Source organism: Cydia amplana, chromosome 8 (assembly GCF_948474715.1).
Source record: "Cydia amplana chromosome 8, ilCydAmpl1.1, whole genome shotgun sequence".
Taxonomy (NCBI): Eukaryota; Metazoa; Arthropoda; class Insecta; order Lepidoptera; family Tortricidae; genus Cydia; species Cydia amplana.
This window is the reverse complement of record NC_086076.1, coordinates 17,423,220-17,437,207: the sequence shown is the minus strand read 5'-3', so window position 1 is coordinate 17,437,207 and position 13,988 is coordinate 17,423,220. Positions and strand designations below refer to the sequence as shown.

Here is a 13,988-nt window from a genome sequence, read left to right as displayed (position 1 = left end):
ATCAGCTGATCTCTTGTAAGTGCTGTCTTGTAAATTTGAGATGAGCCGTTTAGACGATCAAGATAGATTTTAGCATATTCTCAAACATAACACTTGGAGACTGTTAGAAGAAAAATACGTAAGTCTACAGGTTGTTACATTTGTCAGCGTCGTTATCACCAAAAATAGGCATCGGCCTTTTTGGCTTAGCACATTATGCACAGTATATTAGTACATTATGACGTCAATTTCTTACATCGATTTCACAGCCTACTCGGAGTGTTACGCCTAAATCACGTTTGTTAATATAAGACCGGAGATAATTTATCACGTCTTGGATTGTGCCGTTGTTGGCGCGATTAGTAGGCCCAGGGCTAGTGTTAACAGGATTATGCTCGATGATGGCACGTCGCTTGAGCTCTTCACTGAAACAATAACAGCTGTGTGAATAGAAATGTGGACAGAAATTACTTAAAGGTTATTGACAATTTATACCTCTATCATTTCCGTGTTATCTTTACTTGACTGTATAGAATCAATATAGGATACAAAATGTTCTGGGTTGCACTATTCAATGCTTTTAAAGGTACTTTCTGCTAAATTTTCGCAGGTATCTTGAGTTAACTAGACGCGCAAATAAATGCCGCTGCAACGGCTACTTCTTTGCCAGGCAAAGGGATTATGGTAGCCCTCATCGTTTTTTCTGACTTTGCCTTAGTTTTCCGGAAATTTCCGAAAATAAATGAAAAGGCGAGAACCTATTATATTCCAAATCCAAAAAGAGATAACAGTGGTAAGTTAAAAAAAAGAATTACTTTCGTCACAATGGAGTGAATATCTTTATCATTTTAAACGGGCAGAAACAAGATAAACCAACAACAGTATACCATTTCTCCGAGGAACGACTTATCAATTGAACCTAGTTTAGAAGCCAGGCGGAATGTAATACTGAAACAAGTCCCCCCAAGTTATTAGTTTTGATAAAGTAGGTACCTACTTATTATTTAACGAAAAAAATTTCAGCGGCCAAATTTTCAGAAGGATACCAAAGGCTAATGCAGGATTTTTGGTTGGTGTGTTCGCTCTCAAAAATAATATTTCATCACCTTTGTTGCCATAAAACTAATTCTTTGGCTTAAGACAGTAAGCAGGTCCGTAATCGCATCAATACAGTTTTGCAAAGTTGTCACAGCTGGGCTCCATTTCCGTCAAATCGCGTTAGTCGTCTGGAGCGAAATTATTATCTCACAAAGAGCCGAACACCCGCTTAGTGTCTTCAACGTAATCTATGTCGAAACCTACTTGCGTTAAATTTATTCCAATAAAGTGTCCAGAATTTTTCGAAGTCTCAGTTTTTTGTTTCGAAATATGTTAGATCATTTGTAGTATTACGGAATACTACAAATGATCTTAACTTAACTTGCTTATGATTATAGAATGAGAGACATCATTTCTATTGCAGAACATTAGAGCTGTCTTGGAAAGCGCACACAAGACATTTCACGCACTCGATCCTCAGCGGCGGCTGCGGCTGCTTGACAAGGAGTCGTGGTCTATACCGTCTATACCGTATCAGCTATCGTCTTACCGAGCAACATGGCTTCCTTGCTATCCGCCAGCTGGTTCCCAACAACAGCCTCGCTGCCTTCTCTCCAGGCGGGCGCGACCCGCGCCGTGCACCGCACCTGCATAGTTCTCCCCACCGGCACCCGCAGGCCCAGAGCCGAAGATATCAGCCCGTGAGCATGCAGCGTCGGGGGATACTCCACGAGGAGGTCTGGGTCTGTCACCTAGTCATTAAAATACTAAGAGGTTAGTGAACTGTCTGATGGAGGGCTTTCGCAATCCTGAAAAAATGGCGAGAGTTCAGGCAATATGGTTAACAAACTGGCCAAGTGCAAATATAAGCAGTAACCTACAATACAACGGACGTAGTGTCGATAATATACAAGTGGCCCGGGATTTCATCATATTATATAAATTCCGTGTATTTACGTGCGACACACACGGCTGCATTACTGTTGGCATCCGAATGTCACCTTCAATGGTTTAAATGTAAAAATTCAATCTTATACCTTTAAACGAGCAATTCTTGTTTATTTATTTATTTATATATTTCGGGGATCTCGGAAACGGCTCTAACGATTTCGATGAAATTTGGTATATGGGGGTTTTCGGGGGCGAAAAATCGATCTAGCTAGGTCTTATCTCTGGGAAAACGCTCATTTCCGAGCAAAGCTCGGTTTCCCAGATATTGCTAGATAATACGTGACATTTTATTCGAACCTTTTTTTAGATACATTCTTGATAACATTAGATACTAATAAATAGATTGAATTACCTTTTCCCCATCGATATCCCAACTGAGCACGGCGGCTGGGTATGACCTCCCCGACATACAATTAAGAAATAATGAATCTCCTCTTCGGTTCTCCTGTTCATTGCCCGTTATTCTAGGGCTCTCTCTTGGTAAATCTAAGGAAAAATTTATTCTCGATTAACTCGTTTTATAAATCTTATAGCACACAATCGCAAAATACACAGAAAAAAAAGTTCCTGAGCCAAGGATAATTATTTATTTCAAGAACATTTAAATTTTTGCACGACTATTTGATATAGGAATCGAGATTCTATAGAATCTCGAAAATGTCTAACCTACTTTCTTATATCAAATAACAAATTATCAAATAAAAAAGTCTGTTTTGATACGACATGTACCTATATCTTGACCCAAGCAATAAAAAAATTGTCACTAGACTATCTATATTGAATTTTGATCAAGATAACATATAATCTAGTTCAGATACCAATGTGGTTCTTGTGTCAAAAAATTGTTTTATTTTATGTTTGTGTATTTTGTAGTGTTTTATGTAGGAGTAGATTTCGAAAAATTTAGGGAGGTGAGATAGATGACCTTGAAAACTTTTGTGCAAAAAATGCATTAGGTGGGCATTTCTATTTAAAGTTGTACCATGACTCAATTGACGAGTTGAAAATATATTTTGCATTATTTGGTACTTTTTTATGTAATTATAAATGAGTAAATATATTCTAGTTTAGCAAACACCAAAGAGAATCGTCATATTTTTAGGATAAACCAGTTAAAATTAATATTTAATAGGATGAGGGAGGTTTTTTGTGGTCCGTTTGGTTACAAATGGTTTTTGATGTAGTAAATAAACGACATACTTGAAGCAAATGTTTTTATGTTCAAAGCTTAGAACTGTTAATAAACAAACTAAAAACAATCATCGTTGACCGATTAAGAACCAACATTTTTCATAAAAGGGAACTTTTGGTGGTTTGGTTACGAGGTGACCCCAAATCGTACCTTAGTTTTAAGTTTATTAAATAGTTATTGGTATTACTGCCATGTGACGAATAACAATCATTAGAATTAACAAAACATGTGATTATTGTCAAAAAAATTAAATATTTTAGCTTTTAAACATTAAATAAACAATAAAAATACTTTTGAAAACAAGGGGACATTTCTAAATGGACACCCATGTAACTTAATGGATAAAGTAAAGACGAGATCACAATAATCAAAATTATATTATAATTAAAATTTACACAAATACTCAGTGAATAAAAAAAGGACTACAATATATGTACTAAAATCAGTAGCTAGAGTTTTAAACATAAAAAAACTTAATATTACTTCATAAAATATTACTTATTAATTGCACATGAATTAAATAAGTAGAGACAAAGTCACGGTAAAAACTACATATACTCAATGTGGGTGCGACTTTACTGTGTCCGTTTGGTTATATTTTTCTAGTCCGGCTATATGTTACGCTTCAAATTGTTACCAAACGGACGTAACGATTTGTCTGGGCCAGAATTAAAATTATTCAAAATAATACAAAACTAACCACAATATTCAACTTATTTACTTGACAAATAACTGTATGAGACATAGTTTTATTTAATATAAACAGTATTTCAGTTACTTAAGGTTTAAGCTGCATAAACTCTTGAACAAAACGGACAAAATATTGAGTAAAATTACATGTCAACAACAGCAGGTCACGATGGTCGCGATTTTGACCGTTTCAAATCAAATTTAACGTTTAAATAAGCTTTATCTGTGGTCACAGGTTTGCCAGGATAAAATAAAACCTAAAATGTTGGTAAAAAATATTTCGCTACTTGGCGAAAACTGCGTAACCAACCCGGACTATGTCCGATTCGCGATTTCGGCGGGACAACGGTTTTATCGAATTTAGACCCTGTTATTGATGTTTTTAAAGCTGTTTTTCATCAATTACACATTTTTCAACATTTAAACTATGCCAGGAATGCATTACTTGGTGTTGCCTTCATAGAAAAAATATGTGTAAAAGTCCATCAAAAGTTGAAGTCGGTGAAGGGGACAGTACTACGGGGTGATTTTATCATATCTAAAAACCTGATTTTAAGTAAGAAAAAAGTGATTTATTGAGCATTAAACTTAATAAATGATGTGTCCATATAATATATTTCAATAAAAAACATCATTTGTCCAGTTAAAAAAATCGTCTTAAGAGTAAATCGCAAAAAATGCAAGGGGACATGCGAAAAACTCAAGGGTACAACTTTAAATAGAAATGCCCAGGTACTCAAATATTAAATCGCTACTTTACCTAAGTACTGAGCTGTATTTTAAAGTCGAAGATTTAAATTGTAACTAATTCATAAGGGACAATGTTACATTATATCAATGATGCTATTTGTACCTACTTATCGAACGGACTCTTTATGTAATACAATATGTAAAAACTCCATTAATAATTATAGAAACATTAATACAACTTACAAATAACTTCTAATTTTCCCTCTCCAGCTGCCGAGGAGAAGCTCGGTGCTTCTGCAGACACCTCGCACCGGTACAGCCCCGACGTCTTCAGCATCACTTGGTGCAGGATCACTTTGCGGTCATCTGACTTAGCTACCTACGGAAATAAAAATATTATGAGTATGTATTCTCTTGTTTTCATAGGATAGGATTTTGAGACGCGATAATATTTCGTCAGATGACAACCAAAACTATAACTTAATTGCCATATTTACCAATGGTAATTAACTATAACTAAATTACCATTATTTACCACAAGTGCAGAGCCAATAGTGAGCCTTTGGTAGTACCAAAACAAGGTTGATTTATATTTAATTTTTTTTTGTAATTAGTGACCTTTGATTGTCACGTGACGATTTGGAAGTCAAAATGAAGTAGGCAGAGTCATTACCGACTAGGCTAGGAAGCCGATCCAAAAGAATAATATCAATACCATACATATCCTATTTGTCAAATTCATTAGAAAACTAGAAATTATTGCGTACCTGCAGATCATCTATTAATTTTTAGTTAAAGGATGATTGGTGAATGGTGGACTCTATTGCCTAGGTAATAATGGTGACGACATTTTGGCTAAAATACCAATATCTCAGTTCTGCAATGGAATTCCGCTTGGTGCCCATAGAACCAAATGAAGTACATAGAAATACCTATCTAATGACCTTACTCTCATTTCTGTTGGCGTTGGGTCCAGGCTCCATACAAAGTTGCCCATGGTCCTTTTACCGTAGTCCTTTGTACTTATGCAAAACAATGTATCAAATATTCGGGAAACAAAGATAAGTAGAAGTGCAATATTGAAATACGACACTGTTTATTGTAAATAAAGATATTGGTTTGCTCAAAAAGCTGCGTCGACGAGTTTCATAAATATTGTTGGGTTCTTGTTAAGTTTTGGCACAAGTACTCTTCTTAAAACTTTTGATGGTCTCGAATTTCTTTCATAATTGCCTTTGCAATAGCTCCAAGAGTTTATAAAACGTAAACAATTTTAATTACAGTATCTTGGTTTTACAGTAAGATACCTACTGTGTTATTTGGGTCAAACACATTTTAGAAAACCTTCTGTAGACAAAGCAACAAAAGCGAACTACTACTTGAGTACATATTGTATGTCACGTTTTTCTTATTTCAGTGTCAAAGCACAAATAAATTATCTCGCTTGTAAAAGTGCAGCGTAAAAAAATTATTATGATTCTCTTAACTTTCCGATGTCATGAAAATATGTGCAATTATAAAGTGAACAATATTGTTTTGAACCTTCTGTAAGCCTTACCTCTAGGTATATGCGGAGGTACAAATATAGGTACAAGTATAGTACCTACTAAAACATATGAAGCACAAATCTTGTTTAGTTTACCCCTAATAATTTAGTTTAGACAGATCGGGTTTTGTATTCACGGGATTCGATAAGTAAATCCGTTAAATTATAAATTAACGAGATTACCTACTTCAGTCATCCTGTACAGAAATCCTTTTAAATAAATTCTCATTCAGCGGATTCCAGCAGCGATGCTGGGATGACAGTGCCTGAATAGTCGGACCCTTATCTATTATCTATTGTCTGGGTTTCGGCTCATTTCTTTTTCGATCTATTTACGATATTTATGAAACGACTTTCATTATTGTTATCCCTATTACATTAGAGAATTATGTTTTTGCGATTTTCCAGAAAACTCTTATTATTGTTGACGAAGTTCTTCAGATATAATGCTGATAAACTCGGTACATTACGCGATTAATTAAATAAGCTAGTAGCTATTTGCCCAATCTGATTAGTGATTACATACTGAATTCAACCCACTTAGTTCAAGGGTTTGACTTCAGAAAACCTCAATAAATGTAATTTTTTGTACAATATGGCTGGGTCCTATGTTATATATTGTTCAACGAATCATTAATAGCTATTTTATTTGTTTTTTATTTATTTATTTACAATCATAGATATCACTTACAGACGTGTGTCGCAACGCGTGATAAATATTACATCACAAAAATTAAACATTATTATCATATAACAAAACATAAAATTTTACAATATCACAATGAAACATGGCTGCATAAGTGCATATATTAAATATTTGGTAAGTAACAAAGTTGCCGGCTTGTAGCTTCTGTGAACTCAGTCAGGGTGCAGTTAAATAAGTCTATTTTTGTAGATACTTCATTTAATATCAGTATTAGATTTACTATACTAATACATTATTTCAGAAGTGAAAAAACAATTTGTTGATCATGCAAAACGTTAAAAGGCTTCTTATCAAAATAACTTTATTCCCTTCCTATACGTTGTTCCTTCAGTACAATTATAGCACTTCACTCATTAATATTATAGCTACATACATCCTCATTTAGGTTATATAAAACAACATGATCCTATAACATCTTTATTATATCAACCCTCTTGTGTAAACTGGGTCGAATCTAGGGCACCTTTCCGGCCAGTATAAAAATAGTGTTCCAGTGCCATTTTGCTTAGTCACGTAATATAAACTAGAATTCAGCCAATCTTAAAATGCTCGTTTTTCGCCAGTGTTTTTGTGTTGATTAGTTGACCAATCCGGATCTGTTCATAAGTGCTTGTTGCTAGGCCTACATGAATAAAGTATATTTTGACTTGACTTGACGTACTATTTGAATTCTACAGTTCTTTTGTACTGCAGCATGGTTTTTAACTACGTGTTACAGACAAATATGTAAGACTTAATAGCAGAACTTTATAAAATACCTATGATTATTGATCTTCTTTCTTGATTCTTCTTCGAGAATCTATTGAAGTATTCAATCTGCTGGGAGACGGCGGCAATACATTGAAAATTTTCCTGGAGTTGACACTAATTGTACCCTTGTCATTGTCTCTTCACACTCTACTGTTTATAACATTCAGACTCACATCAACTTTGATCCCCTCTATCTTGTAGGCGTGCTTCGGCGGGTCGAACTTGGGCATGTACCGGTAGAACTCCTCGTTGTCGCGGTACCACTTGACGGAGTAGAGCGCGTCGTCGCCGAGGTCGTAGTCGCAGTCCAGCTGCGCCGGCTGCCCGCGCACGCGGTACGCCGGCACCGACACGCGCACCATCCGGAGCGGTAACGATTCTGCAGCAAAGATTTTTTGTAATGAGATTTATTGGTCGGATAATGATTTGAGACAGTTTGAGGCGGTATAGGAATCTTGTAACAGGTCCTAAAGTGTCGCCTCGTTAAAGTAGGGAGTGACAAAGTCGGTTTTGAATCATCAATCGGTAGTCGATTTAAGATTGACAGGGCTGATGTCTCAGTAACCATTTTATCATGCACAAGAGGACTTTCTTCAAGTTAAGGCACACTTAATTAACCTCCTTTTCATGATTTTATAATAATTAAAAGCGTAAACTCAATGAAAGGTAAAGCTTGTTTTAAAGCCTATTTTTCTGAATTAAATTTGACGGTTGCTGTAAAACAAGTTAATTTTGCTATAGGAAACTAGCTTATCGTCCATGTTCACCACATTAATTCCATTACAGACGAATGCATGTTTTTTCGCAATGCTTCCCTCAAATATTAGAAAACTAAGCTTCAAATATACAATATATTCTGGAAATAATGTTTCGTAAATTTTACCACTACGAGTAAAACTTAAACACAAAGAGAATATCTTCAAACCCGGCAATTGTAATTAAAATCAAATTTCTCCTCTTGACGAAGCGCTGTGTGCAAATTTAATCTACTCTATCTACGTTTATTTCCCCAGAGTGTCTACAAACTGGACTGTGTAACAATTATTTAAGACAAGTACCTAATACAGGGGAAACCTTGTTTAAACCTTAGTTAACTTTAGCTTAATCTGTAAAGTTCTCCCTAAAGTTGACGACGAAGCACGCAAACTATACTATTTTACAGTTAGCGGTATTCCAGTATCAGGTAACGGGCCTAGGCCATTACTGTAGCTATTATGGTGTGCTTGTTTGTAATTACTGGATGGATCTTGTGTTTACGTACCTATATCATGCATAATTGCATAATTATACTTAGTTGTATTGAACTTTGAGATAATTCCGCAAATAGATTTATTTATTTATCGTATGGCATATCTATACATGTCACTATAGATACTTTAATGGGTAGGGAGAGTTTAGGAGACTTGAACCCAACTTGGATCATAAAAAGTGCAAAAATTGAATAATTTTTACGGTTTAGACTCACTTGTTTTAAGTCACTCGCGCGACAATAAAAATAAAACCGTAAACATTGCTCAATGTTAGTATGTCTCACAACAGTTTAAATTCGAAGTGCCAAAATCTAAAAAAAAAAATATCAGCAATCCACCTACCGATACCTACCGATTCAGGAATGACACAATGCATGCCAAATAAGAAATATAAAGTGTTTTAGGATGTTTTGGAAAAAATCTTAAACATCATACAAAACATAGAACCCAAAACCATTTTGATTTGTTAATATTATTTGTCTAAGAAATATATATATCTTTAAATTTTTATTTTGCGAAGGCTTTCAATGAGATGTTTTCCCCAATCTATGACTCGTTTGAACTCAAAAAAACGAAACAAGGTTCAAAGTCAAAGGATCCATGTATATTAAAAAAAAAGTTTGTGTTCTGATTACCTACTTTTACAATTTCAAAGTTTTTAGAGTAAAAAAACATTCGGGCTTTCAATGTTTCATTAGAAATAGGCACACAATTATAATATGATCTGGTATTTTTCATTGTAATCAAGAAAATGAATCTCGCCTATAAACCCAATTCAGAAGTTTCGACATCTTCCTTTATCAGAGTTAAAGAAACGTTATTCACACCGAAATCGTGCATAGATAGGAGAGTGACTATCAGGCCAATTCGAACCTGTGATATCGGAATGATATAAATAAACAAAGAAATATTATGGGACAATCTGACACAAATAGATCTAAACGAAGTCATTTAGTGATCTTTTCTTTAGTAAATGACTTCTATTTCAGTTTATTATGTAATTATTCTCGTAGTAATCCGGACACATTTGCAACCTATATTTTCATTGTACCTACAATACCACGGGTTACGAGCAGTTTAATCCCCACTAACCCTCTACATACATTTTGCATTACGTTAATAGCCTTCTCTCGTACGAACCTTTTTGCAACGATTTTTCAATTTCTTTCTAAATCTATTTACATCGCCCTCTTTTAAAGGTTGTTTTTAATTCATGGAGTAAGGAATTGAGAGTTTAACAGTACCTACATTATTGCAGAGGCCGGGAAATGGCAATTCGTGGATGAGATTCATAGTTCAATACAATAAAAAACACTGAAGGACAAATTTTTCAAATGAGCATTTATCATCAGACCATCCGGTTTATATACTCAGTATCAACACATATTGATACGTTCTAGAGACAAAACTTTTCACCTCGTAAGACTCAATGTACTTACAGCGAGCTGCAAAAGCGCATGACCACTTAATGAATGAATTCGTTGATGAAGTGGCTATGCATTTATCTACATTTTGAAAGTAAGATATCAACTTATTGTCCTAAAATAGGAGATTCTTTTTTAAACACCTACTCAGGGCTTTAAAAAATGGTTTGACTTGTTCAATCAATAACACAGATTTGCCGCCACGCACCTTGGCCGCACTGTGCGGTCGGCAGGAGCAGCCGCTGAGCAGGCGGCGTCCCTAAAGAGGGACAAGTATTCAGGGCTAACGAATTACTTGTTCGTTCCCCTGGCTGTGGAGACATCTGGGTGCTGGTGCGCGGAGGCGAAAACCTTTCTCGGGGAGCTGGGGCGTCGCTTGCAGGAGAGAGGCCTCGACCCCCGCTCCGGGTCGTTCCTGGCGCAGAGGTTGTCCATCGCGGTTCAACGCGGCAACGCAGCAAGCGTGATGGGCACCTTTGCATCGGGGGCGATGCGGGGTGGGTTTTTTTGATTAGTTTTTATGTGTAGGTTTAGTTGTATTTATAGTTAAGGTTATTTCTAGTATATTTCTTAGTTTTAAGTATTTTTGATGATTGTGTCAATTTATTGTGTGTACCTACTTTAATGATAAGTATTTCTAAATTTATAATGTACTTTGTATTAAATTTTGCTGTTGTAAATATGTCTAATTAATAATTAAAATAACACAGATACATTTTCTCGTTCTAAAATGGACATCGGGGTAAAATGATTTTAAATAACAAAGCTACCTCTGCTACCTACTAAATAACAAAGTTACTCTGATTAGTTATCCCTTAGTAAGGCAGAAGGATGTCAGAAATTACTCAAAATTGATATCCATCATTTTTAATTAAAGTCCAAATTATGGTTGTTAATATAATTATGCCCTCTGCGATTATGAGTGTTATTACTACGAGGAACAACAGTATAACAAATCGAATCTATTTCTACGATGAGTAAGAGAATTATTATTATAGCAATACTCGTAAATACCGTAATTTTCTGAGGCATGACCCACAGAATTGCTTCATTGGAGCATTGCGAGCATAACGGGAGTAAGAGTCAAGATTTATTTTATATCGACAGTAAGGATACAATGAGAAATTGTATTATCGCTGAATTCTACTCTCGTAGCTACTTCGTGCTTGGTTGCTACGTGATTGAAATTATTAGGAACGGTTTTCTTGGCTTCAGGAAAAATTTTATAAAAATTTTCAATGTTTTTTTTGTTTGAATCTTAAGAAGTACGTAGGTAACTGAAGAATATATACATTTTGACGTGGCAACTCGACACCTTGTACTTACCCTTATTCTCTTACTAAAGAGGGTTTTTATAGATAAGTCAGATTAGAAAGTTAAATTTTAAAGGAATGGACAGAGAATGTACAGGATCCGGAAGACTGGAAAAAGTGGGAGGAGGCCTTTGCCCAGCAGTGGGACATTATAGGCACCCAATAAAATAAAGTGTTTAATGTGTGACTAAATTTAGAGTCTTATTCATCCCAAGTATTAAAGATAATAATTTATTTTAAGAAACGCCGAGTCTCGTAAAAATAAGGGTAAAGTGAAAATCCGTGACATTTTAATAATTTCACCGCCTCGTGGGGTTGCTTATTATATCATGCTTAAGTTGAATCCGCAGAAAATAAGTTGTTTTAAAATATAAACTTTATAAACCGGTTTCATATTTTCTTGTAGCGATTTATTCGGTGTTAGAAGTTGAGAGCTTTCTAGGATTACTTTTATGTAGCGTTAAAATATCTTTAAAAATAATTAGAACTCGGGAATAGGAAGCTTGTGCAAAACTGTCATAACAATTCGAGTTTTAGTTATTCGATATGATACTGATCGACAGATCGAACGAAAACGTCACTTTTGATACTGACACGTGTCAAAAATGGCGTTTTTGTGTGAAGAAACGTCACTGTTGACACTGACATATCCGATCCATGTCGTATCTTTAGCAAAATTTTGACGTATCTTAAAGTTCGACTCAGGCCGTTAGTCTGCTTAAAACTTTCTTTAGTGAATTTTACAGTTACATAAATATTTAGTAAGGAAAATTCACAAAAAAAAAACATTTCTTTGTTTTTCAAGTATTTGACAATGACTCGATGGACTTTCAAGGCCAAAAACACGAACAAATTGTTATTACAAACATTTAAAAAAAAAACAGCTGACCCTTATTTAATTGTTGCGCCATCTTTTTTAGGAACGCTTTCAACGGCCTTAAATAACTTAAGAAAGTTTACAGTACCTAGTTTAGATTTTACCAGGTTTTTGAGTATACTGAATATACAACCTGGTAAAATCTACAAAAAAAATCTTACTAAAACGTACAAAGGTCAAAGGGAGGCTCGCTCAGATTCGCTCGGGACGCCTTGGAATGAACCCAGTAACTTTGTTATTGCCGACAAAGCTCTCGACGGAAAACATTTAGACCAGGTACCTTATAAAAACCCGTCTTTAGTCACAGTAAATAAATAAGCACCAGTTATTATAATAATGACCATCATTTTAGGAAAATTGAATTTGAATTTTGCATATAAACTATTTATTTAACTTTGGCGCCCAACGTGGGGCTTACATGGTTATTAAAACCAATCTTTACTTACATACTTTTAATGATCCTACAGAATTACGAATTCTTTTTGAAAATACCACATCCACCACAATTAAGAGTAATATACACCCCATAACCAAGGACTGGAATAGCTCGACTCTAAACTCGAAATCAACCAAAAAAGTTCGTGTTGTTTTCCACAAAACGTTGATTACCTTGTATAAGTAAGCTGAGAACTGCTAAGACAAACATCCTCACAGAGTTTAGGAAAAAGTTATCACATCTTATCTAAGTCACAAATACTGTCATCACAAGAACAATCGTTAATATTTTCGTCGCGTAATTTTAGAGACAAAAAATCGTCTGACGGACGACCGTCTGTCGCGGAGGTTGCCTCGCCACTAAGCTTGACTTCGCTCTTCAGTTAATGCCCACCCCTCGCCGCCCGTTACTATTTCATGACCTGGGCCGTCAAAGTAAATTATGTGTTATTTAACTATCAATTCTGAAGTGATGATGTGACAATTGAATACATTGAATTATTGTTAGATCGAATGCTTTCAAGAATCATTGTTTTTGTAATTATTATAAAACTAATATTTGTATTAATTATTATTATTATTTTTGAAAATAATATTTTACATTTACACTTCACAACAACTTACGTTTTTGTAATATAAAGGTATACAAGTTACATATATGTCTATGCATTCTGTAGTACTAGTTTACAAGTCTGTTAGCGTAACAATCTCCTGACGTAATATAGTAGTTTATGCAACAGTGATATAATAAGGGTTCTTAAAATTCAAGGGTCGAAGTTACAAAACGAGACGTAGTCGAGTTTTGTAAAAAAAGACCCGAGAATTTTAAGAACCAATTATGAGCTGTTGCATACATTACTTTTTCTATGACAGCTGCAGCAAAAAAAAAAAAAAAGAGTTATTATTAAAAAAAAAAAAAAGAGTTATTATTAAAAAAAAAGAGTTATTATTAAAAAAAAAGAGTTATTATTAAAAAAAAAGAGTTATTATTTAAAAAAAATTGAGTTATTATTTAAAAAAAAAAGAGTTATTATTGTAAATGAAAACATACCTATTTCAATCAAGATGATCGGAACTTGTATCTTTAAAAAAAATAAAGCAGTTGTATTATACTCATAAGATGACTGCTAGCAGTCATCTTATGAGC

The 13,988-nt window shown here is 34.7% G+C and overlaps 1 protein-coding gene across 1 annotated transcript; it reads right to left on the bottom strand.

The window, feature by feature from the left end:
* Window positions 1–217: 217 nt before the first annotated feature.
* On the bottom strand, window positions 218–13,299 carry LOC134650145 (uncharacterized). Its single transcript, XM_063505001.1, has 6 exons — window positions 13,016–13,299; window positions 7,716–7,921; window positions 4,784–4,919; window positions 2,321–2,454; window positions 1,568–1,769; window positions 218–404 (listed from the first exon to the last, which is right to left on the bottom strand). The coding sequence occupies exons 1-6, from the start codon at window positions 13,050–13,052 to the stop codon at window positions 307–309; spliced, it is 813 nt and encodes a 270-aa protein (XP_063361071.1). The 5' UTR covers window positions 13,053–13,299; the 3' UTR covers window positions 218–306.
* Window positions 13,300–13,988: the final 689 nt, after the last annotated feature.